Below are 25012 nucleotides of genomic sequence, written 5' to 3' on the forward strand. Positions count from 1 at the left end.
CTGGGCTTCTCTTTTTTTCTTGATAATGAAAAGTGCTTTGAATTTCTCCTTTGACAGAAAAGATGATCGGGGGCTACGTTTTTGGCTGGAGAAGCCTGCAATCGACTGAATGCAACACATAGATCTGAAGGAAAGGATTATTATATGGGTTGCATTTGATTTTCCTGACCTGCCCTATCCGGAATTCGGATTACTCGACATTCTTCGGAATGGAAGGACGGGATTTCGCTGCTCCGGCGCACCTCCTATCAGAGCGGGGCGCCCTGGTGCACCGAGCCGCCTCTCGGATCGCTCCCTCGGGCCACAGCTCTGTACAGCATGCCGGTCCCTTCCCGCCGGGGAAATACTACCCCTCGCACATACCAATGGCTCCTCACTCAGGTTAGTCAAACATCTACGCTGGTGTGGGGGGGTTGTCACACAAAAATGCAGCTTCTGAAATGTTTTTGGTTTTTTTTGGTTGCCATTGCTGCAACATTTATCTGCCTCAACTGTTGTTAAGCATATGCATTTATCAGCGTGCACAGGCTATGGCTTGTATGTGTGGTGTAGAACAAAGCTGATTATTGTGTTTTTTCTTTGCACAAAAGAGAAGAATAGACGAGGCTCCTCCGCTTATATAAACGGTTTCTCAGGTGTGGCTGTTGACAGACTTTCACTATTCAAATATCAGCGAATAAATCATGTGAAATTTGATTTACACTAGGCCTGCGATCAGGAATTTTGATTAAGCTGAATCTACATTTATAGCTTAAATATCTCAAAGGTAATAAAGGCATCTTAGTTAAACAAATAGCCATTTGATAAGTTGGGTAAATGCCATGGTATTTAAAAATGGCATTTAAGATCTGTTTTAGTTTGCACGTAGGGGAGTTGGACAGAGCACACTGGCACTGGTCTCCCACTGGCTCTGGAGCAGAATCTGAAATGAGATTTTGTCATTTCACGTTAAATTGACAAGTGTCACACCGATGCCATCTCTTAACCGAGGAGCCCGGAGCCATAAGCAAATCACTGGAAGAAGCTGGATGAGCAGGTCTGCATTGGCTTAGGAGCAGTGTATGGAGGATGTAAGGAAGAGGAGCAGGGTTAGAAAACCCTGCTCCTGCACTGGAGCTTCAAAGTGTTGGGGTGCAAATGTGTTCACAGTGCGTGCACCAGGTTTAACAAGTGACTGGGTTGATCTTGTGTATACCCAAATGTGTTCATTTATAAAAAAAAAAAAAAAAAAAAAAAATCAACATTGAGACTGCTGAACCCATACCCCATAATCCATAGCAGCTGATTTATTTTGAAAATACAGGATGTGAACACAATAAAAGAAGCACCTGTGCAGCTTTTGTAGTCTAATGGTCCACAATATAGCCCTCCAAAATAAAACAATAGTAATAAAATGTTTAGCTTTTCTTTATTTATGGTTATTTTTGTGGGCTTCTGTGTGTAGATGTTGGAATGCATCTAATTAATACAGGGTTTTAATAAATGTGTTGTCTGAAATAGATTATACTAGTGGTTTTGCTTTTTCCACCTATGTAGAACAAAATTGGTCTTTAGATAATTGTCATCAGTGGCATATTTATTTCATCAAACACACAAGGCTCTGGAGAAATTTCAGAGGTTTTTGTGTGGTTTGGCTTCAAAAAAAAAGAAAAAAGAACATATTTATGGTGAAGCAGCTGATGAATCTGTGGTCACTGGAAAGCAACAGGAAGAGTAACTTTTATGTAACGCATATCAGCTAAATTCTGTGGGCTACATGTAGGTGGTAAAATCCAGCATCACTATGTTTTGTTTTGTTTTTTTTGTATGGCATTTTATACATTTATTTATTTGTGTGTTTATTTCTGTTTTTTTAACGTCTTTTTTAAACTGATCTACTGTAGGCAGTATTATGGCAGGCAAATCAAATATATTTTGAAATTCATTGTGTTTCAGAAAGATTCTGAATTCATTTGCAAAATCGTGCTAAACATGAGGTATAATTAGTCATTCAGGAGAATTCATGGGCGCTGTTCACCATTCATCTCCCACCATTCATGTTTGCTTTTGGCAGTACACACACACACACACACACACACACACACACACACACACACACACACACACACACACACACACACACACACACACACACACACACACACACACACACACACATAGAAACACAGAAACACACACACACTGCCTAGGTCCGTATGTTTTTTTTTTTTTTTTTTTTCTTATACATGTTTTGTTGAGAGCATGAAGGCTAATGCTGGCTACAGGTGCCAACCAGATTTGGTGTTCCTTTTGTAGTACTGTGCTGCACCAACATGAAGACCTACCCTCCAAATGTCATCACTGTTCAATGAGCAGCACAGGTGGTTTATTGTTCTCCCCCAGTCTCATCGGTTACACATGGGTGTGACTGGAGAGAAGTCTGTCTAATATCCCCAAGATTTGTAAAAAAAAAGAAAAAAGAAAGAAACCCCTCCCCCAAAAAAACAGTTAATTCTTTACATCTCAGGCTTTTGATAGATCTGATCCGTTAGAATTATTTAGTTATTGCGCTGTGCCGATGTATGAGCTTTGATTTATTATTTTAATAATATTTGAAAATGTCAAGCATGTCATAATGCAAATAGGTGGATGAGACATGAGGCATAATTCACAATTATTCATGGCATATATTTTTAGGACAGTAATTCATCAAAACAGTACACAATGTAATTTTTATGTTAGACAAGAAAAAGAAATTACCTTTTGAATGCTATTTTCATTCGTTAGGTCCAAATTTAATTTGAGCAAAAACTAATTAAGTATTCATTTTCACTGTATTTACTTTCAGCTGTTCATGTTTTTTTTTGTTTTTTTCCTCAGGTCAGTCATAGTGTGTAAGAACAGTCAAACGCTCATGGGTCGTGTGACCAAATTGGCCCCAGACTGTTGTTCATCTTGACAGGGCAGGGTCATTAGTGTCCCTTCAAGTGTCCCGTATGCTAGCAACATTAGCACAACTGAGCATGTTGTTTGCTGAGTGTATTGGATCCCTCCAGTTTCTCTGCACTTTCCCCCTGGGGACTAACTTGCACACTGGTTCACATGAATACTTTACAAAGAGCATGAATATTTCAGGGTTGATGTAAAAATGCATTCAGTGGCAGGTTTCTGATGTGGCTCCTTGAAAGGGCTCCTCTGACTTTGCAGAGGTATTTATTGTGAGCGCTCCCGTCACCCTCACTGCTGAAAAAGAGTGATGGTGGTTGCAACACCCTCCCTTGGCATTGTTTCTTGCCGGGTTACAGAATTTCTTTTTCTTTTGTGTGTGTATGTGTGTGTGTGTGTGTGTGTGTGTGTGTATGATATTTCCTTTCTCTCTTCTCCACAGACTGGTGAGTTTAGTTACAAACAGGCAACAACAGATGCAAACTCCCATACCTTCTTGTCCACTCAACCATGTTACTCACCACTGGTGGAGATTCTGTCAGTGTGCATTTGCCTCTGTCCATCTTCACCTACAACAAACCGGTCATTTGTAATGCATGTCAGGTGGTCGATTTATAGTTTACACTTGCACTGTGTTCTGGGAATGTGACATTGGAGCAACTTCTCTCTCTCTCTCTCTCTCTCTCTCCTTCTGTGTGTGCTTACTGAGACACAGACCTGTTAACATATCTAATGTGATTTAATTCAAGCAGTTCATTTACAAGGACTTTGAAATAGTAATTTTATCTTCTCCTGGCGCTGGCGCAGGGGTTGGAGATGGTCCTCCTCACTTGGCTGTGAGGCCCGGGATTCAGATGTTGGATAGTGTCAGAGCAGGAGACACAGTGGAGCTGTCTTTACTGCTGGCATTTATGGCTGGGGGCTCATCTTTCAGCCATATTGTTCTGATTAGTGTGCTCAGGCTGAGGTGTGGCTGTGTGAAAGCAGCGGGGGGTTCGGGGGCTGTCCATGGCTGAGCTCTGCACTAAACACCCCATGTAATCAAAGGTCATATTTGTGTCATCTCTCTCACTCGGCCTCCCCTTCCTTTACATCTCCTCTGTCTCCTGTTCCATAAGCCGCGCTCTCTCTCCTCCCCTCCATTTCTCCGTCTCCTTTCTTTCCAGCAGGAAGACCCTTGTGTCTGGGAAGCGATGGTCTTCCTGCCACTTCTGTTTTAGCCACCCTCCCCTGCCCTGGGCCATTGTTGCAGACCCGAGCTTTGTGTGTGTTTTACGGCTGCTGTTAAAGATAAAAAACAGTCCCTTCCACCCCCTTTATTGTTTTCTGGTAGGATGTCCCTGGCATTCCCTTGGTTTTTATGTCCTAGCTGGATATCCGAACAGCTTCCCCCTTCAAAGGTTAGCTGTGCTGTCTGCCTTCTCCCTTTTTTTTCCAAAGGGGAATAAATAACTTTACTGAGACTTTTATTGAACGTGTCATTGCTGGAATATCCCATGGGTGTGTGGTTGTTGGGAAGACGCTTCAAAGACAAACACAGGTGTTTGGTGGAGTTAGCAAAGAGCTGGTTACAACCAGGGTCTTTAAAAGAATAAACCTGAGTGGGTGAGGGTTGTTTGTGTGAAGGGAGGCTTCTTCTCCTTCTTCTTGGCCTTGTAGCTCTTGTGTTGTGAGCACTCTCAGTTTGTACCCAGCTCTATTTTGCTTTTACCTTCCCACACCCCCCCTTCAGTCCTTGTTGACCCCAGACAAGAGCGGTGACTGGAGTGTGTTGCATGCTCAGCGTAATTATTCAACACCACGGCACCCAGCCCCACTGAAAGCCAGTGGTAGTCGATCTTTCTTTTTAAATCTAACAAATTTTAGGCGGGATTTGTTGAGAGGAATTCACCAGGGGAGACATACCTGGCTGAAAGGAAAACTGACATCTTGAATAACCCATCTTAAATATTACATTAAAGGGCTTCTTGTATCCGGGAGCCGCTGCGGTGGAAGTACAGTGACAGAACGTGGGTCTTAGGCCAAGTTCCATTTGGCTCCGGTCTTGTGTGTTCGCTCACTCGCTCCCTCCTGCTCTCGCCCTGCAGCCCTGCAGAACAGAGCGAGAACCTTGGCCCGCCGTCGGGGTTCGTTTGTGGATTGTTGTGAGATGACATGGTTCGGACGCGATGTCACAAGAGCCCCCATGAATAGTGGAGGTGTTGCTTGGTATCCTACACCTGGCTGAAATAGCACCTTGCCCGACGCTGCCACCATCTGTCACCTTCCCTTGACACTCCCACTGGAGGCCCAAATGACTTGCAAGGGCAGTGAACAGTCTTAGAGAGGGGTAGTCCTTTCCATATTTGCAAAACACGTCCGGTTGGTTTATATGCTCCAGTAGAAAAGTAGTAAAGCATCATTAAAACTTTGGAATACAGACTCTCCCTTAATATTTATCCTCACTTTTGGCTCATCATACCAGGTGTCCAGTAACCAGCATCTGGAATTCATCACACTCAGGTAACTGAAGTGACAGATTTGATGCCAGATAAGATTTAATCAGCTCTTTTTTTTCTTTGCAATTTTATGCTCATCATCAAAAGTGTCCACAGAAACTAGAAGCTTGGGCTGAGTGGAATTTAAAGGAGACATATTATGCTCCCTTTTCACAAATTAAAATAGTTCCCGGGTGTCTTAAAGACATGGCTGTGACATGCTGTCATCAAAATACCCCAAGGATCAAACATCACGGCTCTCTTTTCATCCGCTCAAAACAGCCCTGTTCAGAATGACTGATCGCCCCGCCCACACCCCTTCTACTGCAGGTAGGGGTGGGGTTATGCAAATTTGAAAACTAGTTACATCACTGGAAGACATCTGAGGGAACAGCTCATAAAACCAAATGGATTTCAATCTAAGGAGCCTGCAAATTACAGATTTTTTTTTTTATTGGTTCTCACATTTTGGGGGCCAGAAGGCAAGACAAACACCCATTAAGGAGCCTTAAAAAGTGATATATCCATAATATGTCCCCTTTCCAAAAAACAAAACAAAAGAGGATTTTGGCTTGCGAGTGGCCACGCTGCCTCAGAGACGGGCTCTTCAAACAGACCGCCACCCACACTACACCGTGTGGCATGGTGCCACAGAGCCCTCGCCTCGAGCACGGGGCGTGTACACAGGACAAACACAAAGGAGACCCACGGGTGAGAGCGACGGGCAGGGTAATACCTTCCTGTATCGGATTTCGGGGCATAGGATTTCAGAACCTTCCCGTCTATTTTTACACTCAACATGAGGAAGTGAGGAAGCTGCATTGAGAATCCAACAAGGCTAGGAAAGTCTTTTGTTCACTTCCCATGACGAGCACACACACACACCAAAACTTCCAAAAAGAAAAAAAAAATAGAATAGCTGGACCGAAAATATATTGTTGCGAGATTGAATAGACTGATACATTTGCCCAAAGTCAACCACTGCTGTTTTGTTTGTAATTTGGATCTCTCCTCCCTGCTTTGCTCTTTTTCTCTGTCCTTCTGCCCCCCCCCCCCCCCCCCCCCCAGCCTCCCTCCCTTCCTCCCACAGTATCAGGCTGCTTCTCATCAGGCAGCCCCAGGCCCACCTCAGCGCATGGCTGTATTGCATGTGACAGCTGTTAGACATTATTAACGGCTCAAGCAGAAAATCCAGATTACTTGTTTTTTAATTTCAATTTTATTATTGTAATCGTCCAGTGAAAAGAACAAAAAAGGGCCGTTGCCCTATTGTTGTTGGCAGATTTGTGGTTGGTCAGTGACAATACTGTACACACATGAGTGTAAAACAGCCTAAACAGGTGCATTGTTAACCCTCTAACGTCTGAGTCTGTCCCTGCTGAATCTCCCGCTAATGTTCCTCGCAAAGGATTTCATGTTCGCGATGCAGCTTGTGCGGCAGTTTCCACTTGCGTTCACAGCAGCCTGTAGTGCTTTAATTGTGACGGAGAGACAGAGGAAAAAGAAAATCACACATTTCTCATCTATCAGATGATGTTCAGTTCAGCATACAGGGTCCCCATCCAGTTCTACAACAACAACAAAAAAAAACAATCAACAAAGAACTTTCTGCTGTAGCACAACATGCTGTTAATGCAGGGATTCATTTTCGAAAGGGAAACAATTATACAACACAGTGGTTGTTCCTGTGCTGCGCTTCCTTTCAGCTGCTGTTTGTTTATTGTTATTGTATATTCTCATATTCTCTGCATTCTGAGCTTCCCCATTTCTATTGGCTGACCATGATCCATAAATGTAGATGGTAAGTGGTGCGGGGCCAGGAGTGAGGGCAGATACACTCAAATAATGGGCCACAATTCGGTGACTGTCAGCGGAGCGGCGGGCGGCAGTGACACACACACACACACACACACACAGCACCAAACAATGAGGTGTGCTGCTAAATATATGCAGAGATTTGCCATTAAATATACATGCAGTATGCCTCTCAAGGATGTGTCAGCCCTTTTGTGAGAAAACAAAGATTAGCATCAGGAATTCCATTTTAATAAGTCTCTTGGGACCATCCAACCAGCTGCCGAGTCCTCAATCCAAGGGGGACTTGTTGCTCTCTCTCTCTCTTTCTTATTTTTCTTCCTCTCTCTCACTCTCTCTCTCTTGCAGGGATTTCTTGTGCTCCTTCTGACACTGATTAGAACAAAATCCCGCTCTCTCCCTCCCCTTTAGCTTTTTTTTTTTTTGTCAAATCACTTGTTTTACACCACGGATTCTTTCATGTCTACATGTTCTCTCTGATGATCCATGTCTGTACCCTGTCCACTCCTCCCTCCCTGCGCCCGCCGCCACCTCCTACCCCCCCCCCCCCCCTTCCCTTTTGCATTTATTGTCCTCAATGTTTCTCAGACTGGGTCTCTCTCTGCCCCACTACCTTGTTCTAGTTTTTTTTTTTTGGTCCCCTCTGCCTGGTGTGACCACTAGGCTACACTGCCTCCTCTCTCTGATACTGTATGTGTCCTGAGGATCTGGGGCAAATGACTGGGTCCTCAGCAACAGATGTGTGCTTGTCTGCTGGTGCTGCATGCATTAGCTTTCTCTGCTTGCCATGCACGGCCACTGACCTACCCTCTGGTGAACGTGGTGGGGGGAGGGGGACTGAGTGAGTTTATGTGTTTGCCGGAGAAAGAGGGAGACAGACACAGAGAGAGAGAGAGAGAGAGAGGAGAGAGCGACAGACTAGAGACTAGATGCACATTGTCACATGCTGTCATACACTTACTGGTGCACTGCAAGCAGACGCACACACTCACACACACACATACACACACAAACGCACATATGCACACACTCAAACACTCACATGTCATACACACTCACACATCTTGCTTCCCAGGAGGCTGTGAGGCCAGTGGGACAGAGCAAGCTTGAGAGTCTGGTTCATCTGTTTACATCTAATTATAGAAACAGGACTATTTCTGCAACCACTGCTCCAGCTTTTATATTCTTACCAGAGAGAGAGAGAGCGAGAGGGTAAGAGAGAGAGAGAGAGAGAGGGAGGGAGAGAAGTGAGAGCGAGGGAAAAAAAACAAAGCTTTGACAGCCTTTTCTCACAATGGCGAACGGTTATCTCATCCCCTCAGCGCTGCTACAGTCTGCAGACTCTCCGTACAGTACAGCAGGAGACAGTGGGGGAGGGGGAGAGTGTCTTGTATTGTAAACCCTCTCATCCTCATGTAACATGAATGTGCAAATTTACGAGAAGTGAGCAACACCCCCCCCCCCCCCCCCCTCCCCCATTAGTCTCACTGATACGTTCAGTTGACAATTACCCCGATAAAAAAGAGAATAATTTCTTCACCCCTGCCCCCGTGGGCTCTCGCTTTGGACCCGGTGGAAAGTGATGTCCATCACAACAGTCAAAACAAAAGGAAGAAAGAGTTGATGTTGGGGATTAGAGTTGTATAAAATGTATCTACTATTAAAGAGACAGGGCCAGTGTGGTAGTTAATCCTCAAGCTGGTGGCTGATATCCAGCCGAGTGGCTGCTGTTAGCCAGGGGCGCCTGGAGAGAGAGAGAGAGAGAGGGAGGCAGGGGGGCAGGGAGGGAGGGGCCTCTGTCAGGGAGACACTGGGGGCTTCCTGTGATGCCAGGTGAGAGCCAGACCAGGGCAAGGTTGTGCCTGTGGGTCTGGGGCCAGACCAGGTTGCAGCCTCTTGCAGTTGCAGGTGTTTTAATAAAGCCCCCCCCCCCTCTCCCCCTCCCCCAAGCCCAAATGCAGTTTCACAGCCTGCTGGATGCAACCTGAGCCAGGTGCTGCCCATCCCCCACCCCAATACATAAACCACTACATAATGGCAGCGTGTGCTTGCCTTGCATACACTCCACGGCCATAACTACCCTCCCCAACCGCCACGCCACCACGCCATCCCCTTTATTCAGACACATGGCAGGTAAATTAATTGGCCGTGAGTATGTAACGTATATACCGAGATAAAGATGCGCTGTCTGGCCGAGACGTAGCGTAACGGCCATAATGATGGCTCCATTGTGTTGATGTTCAGGGGGGTAGTTAGCGGCACAGCCAGCGGGGCCCTTGCTGGAGGGTTGGATAGCCTCTGATTAATAGTGGAGAATGCTTTGAAGTGACACCCAAGTGCACCGGCTCACAGGCTAATAGCAATACCATCAGTATAGCGAGCTCTCCCTCTTCCTCAGTCTTCATTAGCTAATGTTTCCCTGGCGCTATCTCGCCACCCTCCCCTCACACGCCCGCCTCATCTACCGAGAGCCTTTAGGAGCTGTTGCGTTTTTTTTATTTTGGCAATTGTTTCATGATTTCACTGTCATTTCTCTCTGTCACAGTTGGTAAAATAGGAGATTTGTTTTTTTTCCAAGAAGGCAGAGGAGAGTATAGGCAGACTGAGAGGAGGCCTTTTACTCACAGGGCTCCACTGCACAGGTGAACTGTGGCACGGCCTAAAGACTCATGGAATTGATGTGGCACAAGCGGGACACGGCTGAGGACTGTTCCCAGGATCCATTTTTGATCTCCCACATTGACAGACAAGCTACAGCTGTGGGTGTGTCCCTGTGAGTGTGTAAATGTGTGTGAGTGTGTTTAGGAAGCCGAGGTGGGGAGGCAGGGCTGGGTCTGTCAGCTGTTGGAGTAAAGTAAACTATTAGTGGTGGGAGAAGGCAGTGTTTCCAGTGAAGAATTAGAACCACTTCTAATTGCAGTGAGGTTGGGCTATGATTACATGCTGGCTAATGCACTGACAGACCTCTCACTTGGCTGGCTCTCAGAATGCTGCTGAAATGGCTGAATGCCTTTTGGTTATACAGCATAATGGGAGGGTGTGTGGACGCACACGTGTGTTTGCTGTGTGTGGGTGTGTGTATCTGTGATTAAACTAGATTTTTAAGAGTGTTTTCTTTTCCTGCCTCTTGCGTGATTTTGTGAGTTATGCATTTTGCTTGCCTACGTGTGTGTTTTGTGTGTGTGATAACTGCTTCTGGTTTGTTTCCCGAGTGCCTGTCATTATTTGTAGTGGAGGCAACTTTTCCTCCCCAAATCAAAACTCAGCTAGCGCAACTGTCTCCCCCCGAACAGTATGGAGGAAGTGTGTTTTTGTGCGTTTGAGTTTTTGTGTACACATGTGTTGTGCTCCGGAGTGTGTGTGTGTGTGTGTGTGTATGCCCACGGGAAAGAGCAATCAAAGGAGCTGTGCGGTGGAGAGATTGTATAAAAGGAGCGAGAGCGGAAACAAGAGTGGCAGGCAGCTGAGAGGGCAGCATGTGGGGGTGGACGGGGGGCTGATGCAGGTGCCTAATTCTGCCCCAGCCATTCTCTCTCTCTCTCCACTTTCTGCACGAGGCTGTTGGGCGATGTAGTAAATCCACCTGCTTCGGTTACAACGCTGATTAGCCGATATATCTGTGACAGCAATCAGAATAATAACACACAGCGATGGATTTATGCAGCATTATACTGCAAGTCTTTTGCATAAATAAGCAGGTAAGAGATCTGAGAAGCTGTGTTCATCCTTCACCCCATAATTTTAATTACTCTTTTTTTTTTTTTTTGCTTGCAGAACAGCTTGTTCTCAGGTGTGCCGACACCCCCGTTTGTGAGAAGCTGTGGTTTACTGTTTTGCTGGCAAGTGCTGTAAATCACATCACATTCTCAGCATATGGAGCAGACAGTTATGGGAGTTTATCTGCTGTTTCTTCATCAGGCCCATTAGGCCTGCGTTATCTCTTTTTTAACTAGACAGAAGGAATACAGATAGCATTGTGGTTTCTCCGGGGGTCAGTAGGTCAGGTAGAACTTTCAAAACACTTCACAAGAAATTTTGCTGTGTGACTCTATGCTGATTACATACTGCGTTAGTCAGAGGTCACAGAAAGGCTTGAGACAATTCAAGAGAATGCGTTTTCGCAGAGGGAGGGCTTTTGGAGGTCAGTGTTAGCCGATGGCTGCTCAGGGATCAGAAACGGACCTGATTACACACACGTGGATTTGCGTGCGGTTGTTAGGAAACAAAACATGACGTGTTTGTTTTGATGTGGAATTTCTGTACTTTCCCAGCTAATGTGTGACAGACCATTTAAGTATTAGGAGAGAAGTGGTCAGCCATGGTAACGAGGCTTAACCAGACCAGAGCCGTTCGCACACATGGAAACTTGGACGGATCAATACTATGTCAATTGGGTGGTTGGGCAAACTGGAACATGCGATGGCGCTGCAGATGTCTGTTATGTTAGAGAAATGATTTTATTCAAGAGTCTATATGGTCCCCAATGTATGAATCCTTTTTTTTTCTTCTTTTTTGGAGTGTGCGGGTAAATGTGTGTATCCCCATTTGACAGATCTTCTTTCAGAAAGTGGAGCTGCTTTGAGGATCAATACTGACACACTGTCTACACAAGTACACAACACACATACACACACTTTTACGCTTACTGTCTCATCTGTCAGTTGACAGAGTTTTCTCCAGCTTCGTAGGTTCTCTTTCCAGCCAAGCAGATGGTGAACATTCAGAATGAAAGCAGATCCTAAGTCCTTTTGGATCTCCATCAATCCGCCGGTCTCTGGGACCGTCCTGCACGGGGCTCAAGTTTCTTGCCACTTCCCGGCTCTCCAACCACCAGGCCGTAGCCGCCGCCTTTCCCTACACAGCGCACATATGTCCAGTCTAACGGCAGTGCTATTTAATCTCACATCCAACCGTGGTCCACATTCACTTGTGCAAGCACATTGGAGCTGAAAAAAGGGGGATGCTGACGCTTGTTCCCATTGCTGGCTCTTTTCATCCCCACCAACTGCAGCAGATACCTCCAAACACAGCAGGGTGCCTCTGCTCTCCCACATCCTTGCCCAGCATGAGACTCCCCGCTGTGCGCATATAGAAAATGCTCTGAAGAGCTCATTTCCCTTGTCTTTCCTCGTCTGTCTGTCTGTCACGCTTACCTGTCTCAGCAGCTGTACCTCCCCCAGCCCCTCCACCCTGTGTGTTTTATGTGACAGAATGGGCAGGATTTATTTCAGCACGCGTGCTTGGACCCTTTAACAGGCCTGGTTTGAAGGCGCGCTGCTTTGAAGCCTGCGCCACTCTTAACTGTAAGTGATTTTTATGAGATGTGCTTCTGTGCCAGTCAGCTAGGCCGCCGCGCCACAACCAGACTGGTGGAGAGCAATGGGGATGCCATTCCAGCAACACACCATCTGGGAGAGTGTGCACAGTGGAAGGGATAAAGTTTGCGTTCTTGTGCATGTGAGCCTCCACATATGTTTGTGTCGGTGTGTGTGTGTTTGCGTGCATGTAAAGAGAGAGGGGTGGTTAGCGCAGGCTGTGAAAGGAAAAAAAGTTTGGCTTTTTGAGGGAGGCCTCATACTGCCCCGGCCCGCGTCTGCTGATTTATGGGCTTGTGAAGGAAATCTCTCATTTGTCACTTTTCATCTCTTTTCTCCACGTCATCCTTTTTTTCTCTCTCTCTCAGTGGAATTCAGCTTTTCCCCCAAGTCTCCCGGCGCTTCCCAAGAATAAGGGAGGAAGAGAAGAGAAAGGGAAGCAGCCAGGAGGGAGCTGGTTTCTTTCTGGTTAAAGCCATGCCCAAGAAAAATCATAGTCTCAGTAAATATTCATAGTTATACATGATGCTGACTTGTTGACATGCTAGCATAACGTAGTTTGCTCGTGGTAAAGATGCATGTCATTAGTGTATACTTTCTGCCAGTAAATAATTCAAAGCGTGTTATGGTGCTGTCCCTGCGGTTTGGGCATTATTGTTGGAAATAGAACAGGAAAAAAAAAAACATTATATGTGAATCCTCTGAGCAGTATCATGGCTATATGTGCAGAGCATTTATTGCCACAGGGACACATACCCACAGGTTTGCTGCTGATACCTGCTAGCCAGTACATTACCGCACTGAGGTCACAGTCAGGTCACCTGCAGTCTGGAGCCTTATTGTGTGTGTGTGTGTGTGTGTGTGTGTGTGTGTGTGTGTGTGTGTGTGTGTGTGTGTGTGTGTGTGTGTGTGTGTGTGTGTGTGTGTGTGTGTGTGTGTGTGTGTGTGTGTGCATGTTTATGTGCCAGTGTGCACCTTACTCAGGTGCTAGCTATAAATCTGCCTCACCCTTCTCCTGGCCTGCTGAGGGCACGGCAGGAGTGGTTGGGGTTTCACCCTTTTTTCAAACTGGCGGGGGGTGTGGGTGAGGAGTGGGAGAGGGGGAGGGAGTGGGTGAGTGAGTTAGTAAAGGGTTAGAGGGGAAGAGAGATAAATGAGGGAGGGGCCCTAATGAGAGCCCTGGCTCACATGATTATGGGACTGGCTGATAGAAATCAGGATCTTTCTCAAAGAAGTCAATTAACCCCCTCCCCCCTTCCCTAATTATGCATGGATTGCTCCACTGGCTCTTTACTGATAGGGCTGCTCAGCTCAGCTCAATATGCAGACTCATGCTGCCTGAGTCTACTAGGGCTTGTGCGTGTTGTTGGAAGCATTTGTCAACCCCCTTTTTTTTCAGAATCTGTTGGCAGTCCGCTTTAAGCTCAGGGTTATTCAAAGCCATTAGTTAACCCCACCCCCCTCATCTTTCTTCTCACCTTACAAGCAGACAGCCAGTACCGGCCAGAGCCAGGAGGGGGCTCCACCTCGAGAGGCCTCTGGTCATTAGTGCATTAGAGGCCAGATGATGGCTGAACTCTGTGGTCAGAGTAAATAAGCAGTGTTGTAGAATGTCAACACGACCAGGCGGCTCCTTCACAGCACCCAGTGTTGACATAACTGCTCTCTTATCTGAGGAGTGCAAAGCCCAGCCCCACAATAGAACAGTGTGCCAGAACAAATTCAGTAAGGAGATAGAAACCACACTCTCCAACACACACACACACACACACACACACACACACACACACACACACACACACACACACACACACACACACACACACACACACACACACTGGCTGTGAGGGAATGCATCGCATTGGTCCTACAAGTCAAAGCTGCCACTGCTGATGCTTGGATCTATGTCACCCCAAATCGATGCACAACACCACTACACAAAAGTAGTGTACCAAAACTGTTGCAGGGCTAATCATCCTGCCAGACCGGTAGTGTTCATGTGAGTTCATGAAAATAATGGGGTGTTTAAGGAGTGCAGTAATCTGGGTAAAGGACCTGGATTCGGCTTGGAGCACTTGCTCAACCTGGCGAGCGATGACGGGCCGGTCTGACAGTGATGAGACGAGCTGCGGCGTCCCCGGGCTTAAGCGAATGAGCGGTTTGTGGAAGTTGCAGCTGCGACTATCACTTGTGTGTGTCAAGCAAGAGGAGAGAGAGAGAGAGAGAGAGAGAGAGAGAGAGAGAGAGAGAGAGAGAGAGAGAGAGAGAGAGAGAGAGAGAGAGAGAGATAACAAGGGAGAGAGGGCACAGAAAGAAAGACGACAGCGGTTTGCTTTTCAAACCTTTGTTTAAGTACCTGTGTCACATTTGCTATTTTTCTGTGTCAAAACATTTCACTGGGCCTTCTTCCCCTCATTGCCTCACATCACCCTAATAACTCTTCTTTATTTTCCTTCCCTGTCTCTCCACGTCCCTCCCCCCTCTCCCTCTCTCTCCATTATGGCCCCCGCCAGATCTTAGTCTGTGCTTTGGCTTGCTCACACTGGCGTTGTGATAACCTGCTGAAAGCTGTTGCTCTCCCGTGGATAAGAGGACACCCAGCTGAGGTTTCTCTGCGCTGCCTCCCGTGTGTGTGCTTCCTCTCTTTAACTCCACGACTATGACTCGCTCACTGCTCATTTTGCTGGTCAGGCCCCCGTCACATAGCTCGAGGCTTTCTGGCCCAACGGGTAGGCGCTGACATGTTTTATGGCCGCCAGAGCTAAGCATATATTAAAGAAAAATAAGAAAAGCCAACATGTGCTCTCATAGGCACAGTGTTCAAAGCCAGTTTAATGGTTACTCTGGGATGGTGGGTTTTTATTTGAGACCCAAAACACTGCCAGTAGTACCGTTGCGCATGGCCTGGTTGGAAAATATATGATTTTAATTTTCATCTTGCTAACATGTATATATAAACTAGTGGTATTTTTTTGGTGTGTCTATCCATTGAATGTGTATGTGTGTTTGAGTATGTGTGTGTGCGGTTGGGGATGTGCTGTGGCAAACAAAACGAGCAGCTGCAACACATCTGTTAACTTCGATCAGATGCTGCAAGCCTCTCATAACCCCACTAGGCCTCCGTCCTCTCTCGCCGCCATTTCTGAATATGACAAATACAGTGTGTGTGTGTGTGTGTGTGGGGGGGGGAGTAGGGAAAGGCGGGTGAGGGGGGGAAATTACCGTCCAGCCCACCCACCTGTCCAGCGGACTAGATGTGATCATTGCTAAAGGAGATAGACGGCTGCAGTGGTAGCGACGCGGCCAGCCAACCAGACAGACAAGCCATGAGCAGTTGATCAAGATGATGCCCCCACCCCACCCCACCGCACCCCTCCCCCCTATTCCACCCACCCTCGTCTCCCTGGTTTGACCTTGGATTGTGCTTTTTCTACTCAGCTGGAGAAGAGGCTTTCTTTTTTTTCTCTTTTTTTTTTTTATTGCCGTCCTGCTCTATGTTACACTTCATCTGCTCATTTTCGGGTGAAGATGACCTCCCCTCCTCTGTACAGATTGCAGGAAATGCTCTTAATTTTACTCGTCTCTGCTCAAGTGTGTTGCTGCAGATGTTGAGCAGGCCCCAGCAGCAGCATTCCATGGATGACCAGTGTCAGCGGTCAGGAGACATAACTCAACTTTAAAACCCAGTTTGTCAGATGCGTTTCATGAAAGAATTTACTGTGTGATTTGGCTGACCTTGTACGCACTTGAAATTGTGGTCTGCTGCTACAGTGGGGGAAAGAAAGGTGGCTAACTGTATGGGACTAACTACAGTGTTGTCCTCGTGGCTAAGAAGATTTGCAACAAAAGCAAGGAGACATACACACACACACACACACACACACGTGATTGTACAGCATGTTCTTTACAAGGTAATACTGTATATCATTTGGCCTTGGCGAGCTAAGGTCCCCCTCTCCCCATGTCTGTAGGTTATCAGAAGAAAAATGCTTACATTTGTCTTGGCCAGCGCTGCAAGAATTAAACATTTCTCCTTTGTTCCCCTTGTGAACCAATGGGAAATTATATTCAGGGCTGCAGTAAGACCTTGGGCTGGCGGGCTGGCACGGCGGCTCTCTGCTCCGTTATCTGCACTGTTCTGTCTCCGCGCCTCTGACAGGATACATCAGACGGAGAGAAGCCAGAGCAGGGAGCTGCCTTCTGTTTCTCTCACACGCATCACTCCAGGACTTTATCATATTACTGGCCAGTCCAGGAGAACTAAAAGGACAGCAGCAAAGCAGCCTCTTCAACCAGGCCCATCGAGTCTAGCACTGCTCTCCGTGACCTACAGGAGGCGCCGGGCCACAGATGGAAGACAAAGCAAGGGGAGATGGGAGGACAAGAGAGAAGAGGACATTCCGACAAGCGCTGGTTGCCAGTTCAATGCTGGGATGTTGATTTATGGGCGGTTCTGACAGAGGGAGGGACCAACCTGTGACTCCCCATAAAACAAGACGTTCATTACCCTCCTAGGCTTCATGAAATCTGATGGACAAACAAGAGCCGAGAAACAGAGCGCTAATGGGACGAGGGAGAGGGCGGAGAAGCGGTTTTTAAAAACCCAAAAAATGAAGAGAAAGTGTTTCCATTTTCAAGCATGTGGATGACGGCAACTGAGGGAAGAGAGTGAGGTGATGAGGGAGGACAGAAATATGGAGCTGAACAGCAGGGGGAAGGAGGGAGAGCGATGGAGGGATGATGGAGAGGGTGTGAGGACGGAAAGGGAAAACTGAGAAGGGGAATGAGTGATGGGGCTCAAAGGAGCAAATGGAGAAGAGGGGATGAAAGTGAAAAAGGGAAGACAGCAGGCAAAATCTACCCCAATGAATCGAGCTGCTTGCAGATTTATGTGGCGGTGTGGGTATCATTATACATCCAGAGGAGATCGGGAGACTCAAGCAATGTGACGCCTATGGCATTGGCTGTGTATGTGTGTGTGTGTGTGTGTGTTTATCTGCTTATGTATTGCACCACACTTTTGTTCTCCCTCCTTGCACTATTCGTGTTTCCTCCAAAGCAAACTGACTTCTGAGTTCAACAGAACACACTCGCCTGTGGTGAGGTAACATCCACCCACATCCACACTCCACTTTTCCAAAGCCTATCTATCCAGCACCGCTGGTTGAGAGAAGAGAGGTTTAGACCACCCAGGACTGGGTTGTCAAAGAGCTGCTTTGATGTGGCACAAGCATATGTGCAGTGCATGGGTACAATCTCTGCTAAAACACACTCACAAAACACAGTTTTACTGCCTCCTGTGCGGCATCATTACTCCTCGTCACTGGAGCGGTGGGATGCTCAAAAAGAGGGAGAGAGAGAGAAAGGGAGAGAGCGAGAGAGAGGCAGCCACCTCCTGTGCCAGGCAGTGCCAGGCTGAAATACTGGAGCCGTATGGTCACCCTGAGGGAGGGGAAACCTGCCCAGTCTAACCACATCTCAATTAACCAATTAAGTTCAAAAGTTAACAGGGGACTAATTAGAGAGAATAGTGCTGAGCACTTGTTTTAATCTGTCTTTTTCCCACTACCAGGCATGTCTGTGTCCGTGACCTGGCTGGCTGAGCTTTGGCTGCGTCGGCTGAAACATGGCACGCAAGCGGCCGTTAGTCACCCATCCATTCCCATGGCCAGAACATAAAACCAATGGATTTAGACAGATCAGTCATCAGCTGTAAAGCAAACCAGATCCAGAGCATTCCATTTGATGTTTCCAGTGGAACAGGAGAACCATGAAAATCCTATTTTTGGATCTGGAGATTGAGAGACCTGTAAGAGAATGTAGTCAAAAGTGGAGGACAGTTTTTAGTCATATCTAACGTGGCCATTTCCTGTTCGCCCCCTCGTATTCGGTCCTGCAGATGGGTTTTAATGGATGCCAAATGGGAGGTTTAGTGCCTCGCTATTGGCCTGTTAGAGTCTCTTTTTAACACCATCATATTAAATGGCTTGTGTTTAGGACTGGAGGCTACGGCGTGCTCCTCTCGTTGACAATATGCCTCGGGCACAAAATGTTTGTAACTTACCACTAAAAGTACAAATTTTATCCCTGTGTTCAAGAGGAGGAGGGGGATGTGGGGGTTTGGGGGGGTGGGGGGGGTGTTGCTATATTGTCTGCTACCACCAATAAAAGATATGTGGGCTGTATGACACAATTGTAGGGGGGCTGCTTTGAGCCCCGAAGCCAAATGCAGTGTGTTTGGAATCAGGCTGACAGCTAGATAGAGAGAGAGAGGTGAGAAATCCCTCTTTGACTCTGCTCGTTCTCCAGCGGGGATATCTTTGTGCTCTGATTTTTTTGGGGGGCTTTATTTGAAGGCTGTGACAATTTAAGTTCCTGCATGGTTGATTAGCTGTATGTGTGTGAGAGAGAGTGTGTGTGTGGATGAAGGAGAGGGTAAGAGAAGTCTTGGATGTCAGGATGCAGTTTGAGGGGTGAAGGACTCCCCTGTTGTAAGTGAGGCCCCTGGAGGATTCCTCCCCCCTTCCCCTCTTCCTCCTCTCCTCCCCTCTTCATCCCCCTTACACTCATCTCTTCCTCTGTGAGATTCACAATGCTGGGAAGAAATGTGTCATTAACAGGGGAGACCAAAATAATGTTTATGGGCTCAAGCAGCACTGAAATCATTTTCCATATCAGTGGAACTGCATGGGCCCTGTGGGGGAGTAAATCTGATTTTCTCCTCTCTGTGCCAATGGGAAACATCATGGGAAAGAAAACAGATTGGATTGTTAGAGAGATGGCCTGACGCAGCTGTGGGCGGCTCTTTGTGTGTTTGGGTGTGTTGCTGTATGTGTGTTCGTTTGCGCGTGTGTGTATATCATGAGACCGATACGAGGAGTGAAGGGAAGAGAAAAAGAGAAAGCAAAATAAAAATGCGGATGCTTAGCGTGTGTGTTTGTGTGTGTGTGTGTGTGTGTGTGTGTGGATGAGAGAATGAGATGGATGAGCCCCACTATGGTAATCACAATTTCACGCCTCAGGAATAAAGAGCCAGGACGCAACAAACGGCCCTGAAATGCTCTCATGTAACAATGGGTCAGTTAACAAGCACACTCACCGAAGTTTGCACAGATAACAAATGGTTCTCCTTGAGGAGTGTGTAGCTTCCCTGTATACAAAGAACAAAGTGCTTCTGGCCCCTGGAAGCTCTCAGCAAAATGTCGAGCTTTTATCGGCCGGTCCGTAAGAAACGCTTGCGTTTTATCTGAACCAAGAGACAGAGGAACGGCTGCTGTAGCGCCGGGCAGCATGGAGGGGGATTTAATAAAGTAAAACGCTGATGGAAATAACAAGGTGGTGCTTGGAGAGAAAACACTCTGTAACGAGCGGCAAGTCCAAGCGCAACTACACTGGTCTGGAGTAATATGCGCAACATCATCAACATTTAACTTCTCAGAAGAAAAAAGGACCGAGCGACAGAAACTGAGAGCGCATGCAGTTGAACTATTTTTTTTAAAATGTTTTTGATGCTCCTTTTCTTGTACGTGCTATTAAATCTGTGTTGTGGGCGTAGGGAATGTGAGTGTGCATGTGTGGGTGGGTATAAAAGGAAGGTAATGGGCCTTGAGCTCATTTGTCCTGGCCTGGTCCCGGTGCTGTTTCAAATCCATCCTCCCACCTCTTGTGTCCCGGCCTGGAATGCCTGCTTGTTCTCTCAGCAGATGAGGCCAGTGACTCAGCACATCATCACACTTTCACATGGATCACAGAGGAGACCTCAGAAACAGGTCCAAAATGACAAGTCCAGACCTTTGGCTCGGCCATTAGTCTAACCATTGGCAACTCTATGTCCAGTTTTCTTGAGCAAGGTTAAACCTTTGCTTTACCTTTTACCTCCTCACCCTTATATCGAAGTCTTCGTCTTACCCTGTGGCCTTCACCCACCCTGCTCAACCCCCTTTAGCCGGCTCTTACTTTCTGTCAGAGGTCTTACTGTCTCTTAAACGACACACTTCCTGGCCTACTCTTCAACAAATAGCTGCACTGATTCTGTGTGTCCAGCTCTTTATTTACTGTGCCTATAAAAGGCTTCTTCAGCAGCAGCAGCAGCTCTGGCCAGGTAGTGCCATATGCTTTATACCTGCTTCGCCGTGAGAGACTTGTTTACAGATAATGAAAGAGCGTGAGAAAAAGAATAGACAAAGAAAAAACATACAGTATATTAGTGGGATGTGTGCATGTTTTTTGACACTGCTCCACCCCAACCAGAACAAAAACATCCCTCTGAGACATTTTCTCCTATCTGTTTTCTCTGTAGCATCCTCGCAGCCTGTGTGGATCCATTGTTGCTTTCAGGCTCCCTGCCAAACTGGGACAAGCCAGTTGGACTAATTTGTTTAGGACTCGAATTTTCTTATCCCCATCATGTCAACTTGTATATTGTATAAACAGCTGGGTGAAGTGGGCGGTGTGCTTCGGCTGACCTGCCCAAGCCCATTTTATTTGCATAGCACTTCAGCACAAAAAAAAAAAAGAAATCTCCCAGAATCACTTTTACCCCGCCATCACTTCAATCGCGAGTGAGCGGCTGACCATGAAGCCACTCTGCAAACACGGCCTGTCAACTTCAGTGAGACGACCACCATATGCACACACACACACGCACACACACACACACACACACACACACACACGGAGGATCGCATATGCTCAGCAACACACACTCCCACACACTCTTTCGCTCTCAAAGTTTCTCACACTTCCTCGCACCCTTATCTCCACTTCTAGTCTAAACTCTCGCCCCCTCCTTGCCCCTCCTCTGGATGTTGCCTTGTAGTGCAGGCCATCTCTCTCTCTCTCTCTCTCTCTCTCTTCCTCTCTTCCTCTATCCGTTCTTCCAACAGCTTCTCCTGCTCCCTTTCCACTTCTCCCTCCCCCGCACTGACCACATCCACTAAACTCACTCCACAGGCACGCAGTGTGGAGAGTGTCGGAGGCGTGCGCTGCTGCCACTTTCCCCCACCCCTGCACTGGGCCCGGCTCCAGGACCGGACCGCCTGCTTTCTCTCTCTCTCTCTCTCTCTCTCTCTCTCTCTCTCTCTCTCTCTCTCTCTCTCTCTCTCTCTCTCTCTCTCTCTCTCTCTCTCTCTCTCTCTCTCACTTCTGCTTCTGATCAGACCAGCCTCCTACTACAGTTGTAGGGAGGGGGGGGGGGGGCTACTCCTTCAGTCCCACCATCCAATCTAACACAAAAGGATAAAGTCGGAAGGAGTTTGTAAAGCAGGGAGGGCAAGCGACCAAAACAAAACAACAACAACAAAAAAAACACTCTCTTGCTACGGTTGTTTCCAAAGTGAGGAGGAATTTGGCTACCAGTTGCGCTAATGTTTTCAAGATGACTTTGACTGTTTGAAGGAAATCCCCCCACTTTAGTAGCCATTTGAAATTCCTTCTGTGTTTTATTGTGAGGAAGTAGGCGCTGGGTTAGTCAGCGGCCCTTCAGGGTAGTGTGTGCAGTCTGTCTGGGGCCGCTGGTGTGTACAGTTGCCCAATCCAATCCAGTTTCCCCTATGTTACTGGAAAAGGGTCTGAAAACTCAAGTTGTGTGTTTATGAGTGAATATGTGTGTGTGGAAAGTCTGGCTGGCTTCTTCTTGGGCGTCTGAATTCCTTGGGCAGAACATGGAACTGCATCGGTAGGAAAGTCTGATGAGAAAGACACTGAAGTGGGAGTGAAACTCTCTTACCAACAGACATCCTGCTCAATATGTTTTTACTTGGTAAGTAAACATTCAGATGTCTATTTCTTCACCCTGCCGTCTCTCCGCTTTTTAAAATCTTCCTTATATCAGCCAAGTGTTAAAGAGCCAAACTATTAAGACTCGCGACTCAGAGATTCTTCAGTTTCAAACGAGTAATTCTTCTATCTATCGCACCAAGAACATGTCCTGGTGTCTTGTCTTACTGTGACAGAGAGTTACAGCAGTGGCAGCCACAGCTTCTGCTGCTAGCCGCTGGATTGAAACAGCCCTAGAGACTACTAAATGTTTCTTGTTTTCTGTTTGATCATCTAACCCTTGATGATATCTGATTTAATGTATTTGAAACAAGACGGAGGAGAGTGTGTTTTGCTACAGAGGGAAAGTATGTGAGCTGTGATCATTCAGGGTGCGCTGTGAAGAGCTCCAGAGCCTGGCTGCCACATGGCACTGACCGCTGACTGTGCAACCTCAGCTGCCTTGCGCTCACTGACTCCTTCTGTGACAGGAGGTCTTATAAACTAGTGGTGTGTCTGTGTGTATGAGAGAGCGAAGGAGTGTGTGTGTGTGTGTATATGTGTGTCTTTTCTCTCTCCTGGCATTTCTTCTTCTATCCTCCCTTCTCTGGCGCTTGCTGATCATTGAGCTGTGGAGAGCAGGTTGATGCAGTCACACCTGCAATTTTCTCTCTGCCTCTCTTCTTCTCTTGTCACCATCACTCTCATCTCGTGTTTTCTGCCTGGTGTCCTTGTCTAGACGACACGTCCATCCGTCCCTCCAGGCTGCCGTCGGCAGATAAGACAGAGAGCTGAAGTCTACCTTGGCTCATTTTTCAAGAGCAGACAGGGAAATATGATGCATGGTGGAATAATTGTACTTTATCTTCTCTTAGACAATAGGTAGAACCGTAGATATACGCGCGTGTGTGTGTGTGTGTGTGTGTGTCTCGTTGTGCTCAAGCACACAAGTGCATATGAATGGGTGTGCATTTCTCCAGGAGGAAATTTTGATCTGATTCCCAGCACTCAAAAGAACAACGTGTTGTGGGTGGGTGCTTGTTGTCTTCTCAGCCCCTCCTCCCCCCATCACTTCTTGGCCCACACAAAGACGAATCCTTTTATATCCCATTATTGTATAATTCCTTTTTAAGACACCAAACAACCACTGATCCTCTGGTTACATAAATGTGTAGGGGCAGTCATTGGAGCAGATTAGTGACCCAAACAGGGCAAAGATTACGAGAGCCCCACTCCCAGCAGCATAACAATTGAAACCAGATTAAACCTGGGGTAAAGGTGTGTGTATGTGTGTTTGGGTGGGATTTCAAGGTAGGTTGGGAGGGCTGTTGTTGTTGAGCATCACACTGACCAACCGCATCTGCCCACTGCTGTTGTAATGGCTAGCATTCAGCCTCCTTGCCTCAAGCGCTGTTTCTCTTTCGTTCCCATGACAACTGGGCCTTCTTCTCCCTGCTCCGCCTCTCCTCCTGCTGCTCACTCCGTGCCATCCTAGGCGGGGAGGTGGGGGGGGGGGCACGTTACTGTGTGTGTATGCATTTGTGTTGTTGTTGTTGTTGTTGTTGTTATTATTATTGTGCACAAACTGGACTCCTTCACCCTACTCACCCACGCCGGAGCGATACAGTAGCACTAGTTAACACCTCCACCTCCAGAGGTTCTGCAATATTTCTGTGTTTGTTTGTATGTTTGAACCCATTTGAACGCAACGTTTTTAGAGATGGAGTCAGGGTGGGATGTTTAGATGTCAGGGAGGGGGGTGGGCATCCCAGTGCCCCTTTCTCTTTTAATTATCTAATAGGATTAATCTTCATCACTGTCAGGGATCGGCGCCGATTAGGATGCACATGACCCGATTTTCTTAAGAGCCCATGCAAGTGCATCGCTAGCACCACTTAAGAACCAGAGAAATAAATAAACAGGGGTTTCAACAAAAAAAAACAGAAAAAAAAATGCAGGCAGAGAAAACACAACTTCCAAGGAGCTGGCATAGCAGTGGCAGGCCCCTTGGATCCATGTCACCATTTAATCAGCTGTTAAATAAACAGCCATGGTGAGTGCTGTCATGCCTCGGACCTTCACCCCACTTGCTCTGCACTGCTTTGGTCAGCACCCAAATTGGAGCCGCCTTTGCATGTGTGCTTTCTCACCAACACCTCTGATTCATTAGGCTTTCAGTGGGTCCAGGGAGGAAGTTCGCACCAGTGCTGTGTGACTGGTGTGAGAACATTCGGATGAACTGCAAGACAAGGACAGACATTTGCGCAGCAACATGCACAGTATAATTCTCCGCAGGAGGCGAACGATACACACAAACACACAGGGAGGGGTCACTTAGTGAGAGTGACAGGTTGCGGAGTCAGCAAGCAGACGGTGTGACAGAGGTGAAGGCCACTGTTTTAGTATTCTGTACCTGCCGCAGCTCAGATTGGAGCAGTGGTCAGCCCCTCTCCTTGTCCTGACCCCACGGCTTAACTGGATTGTTTAGAAGCTTGATCCGGTTGTGTTGTGGGAGGGTTTCATGTGTGAGTTGATCTGATCCTCCTCCCCTAACATCAGTTTAAATTTCAAAGATCTCCTTGCCTGACATCCAGACATCCCCTTTGTATGTATTGTCCCTCTTCTCTCCTTGTCTTCCTGGCAGAGGCTCTCTCCTCTCTCGGTGTGTGAAGAGGGGTTTCGTGGCCTCTCCCTGTCACTCTCTATGTCTCTCTCCTCCTCTCT

At 47.1% G+C, this 25012-nt stretch overlaps 1 protein-coding gene across 1 annotated transcript in view; it reads left to right on the forward strand.

The window, feature by feature from the left end:
- Positions 1-209: 209 nt before the first annotated feature.
- bahcc1a (BAH domain and coiled-coil containing 1a) overlaps positions 210-25012 on the forward strand; it is a gene marked incomplete at its 5' end in the record, with an annotated part of 60666 nt that continues 35863 nt past the window's right edge. The window contains 1 exon segment of the mRNA XM_083976764.1: positions 210-385. Within this exon segment, the coding sequence (XP_083832890.1) occupies positions 210-385 (176 nt within the window).

The sequence above is a fragment of the Trachurus trachurus genome, assembly GCF_905171665.1.
Source record: "Trachurus trachurus genome assembly, chromosome: 8".
Lineage (NCBI taxonomy): Eukaryota > Metazoa > Chordata > Actinopteri > Carangiformes > Carangidae > Trachurus > Trachurus trachurus.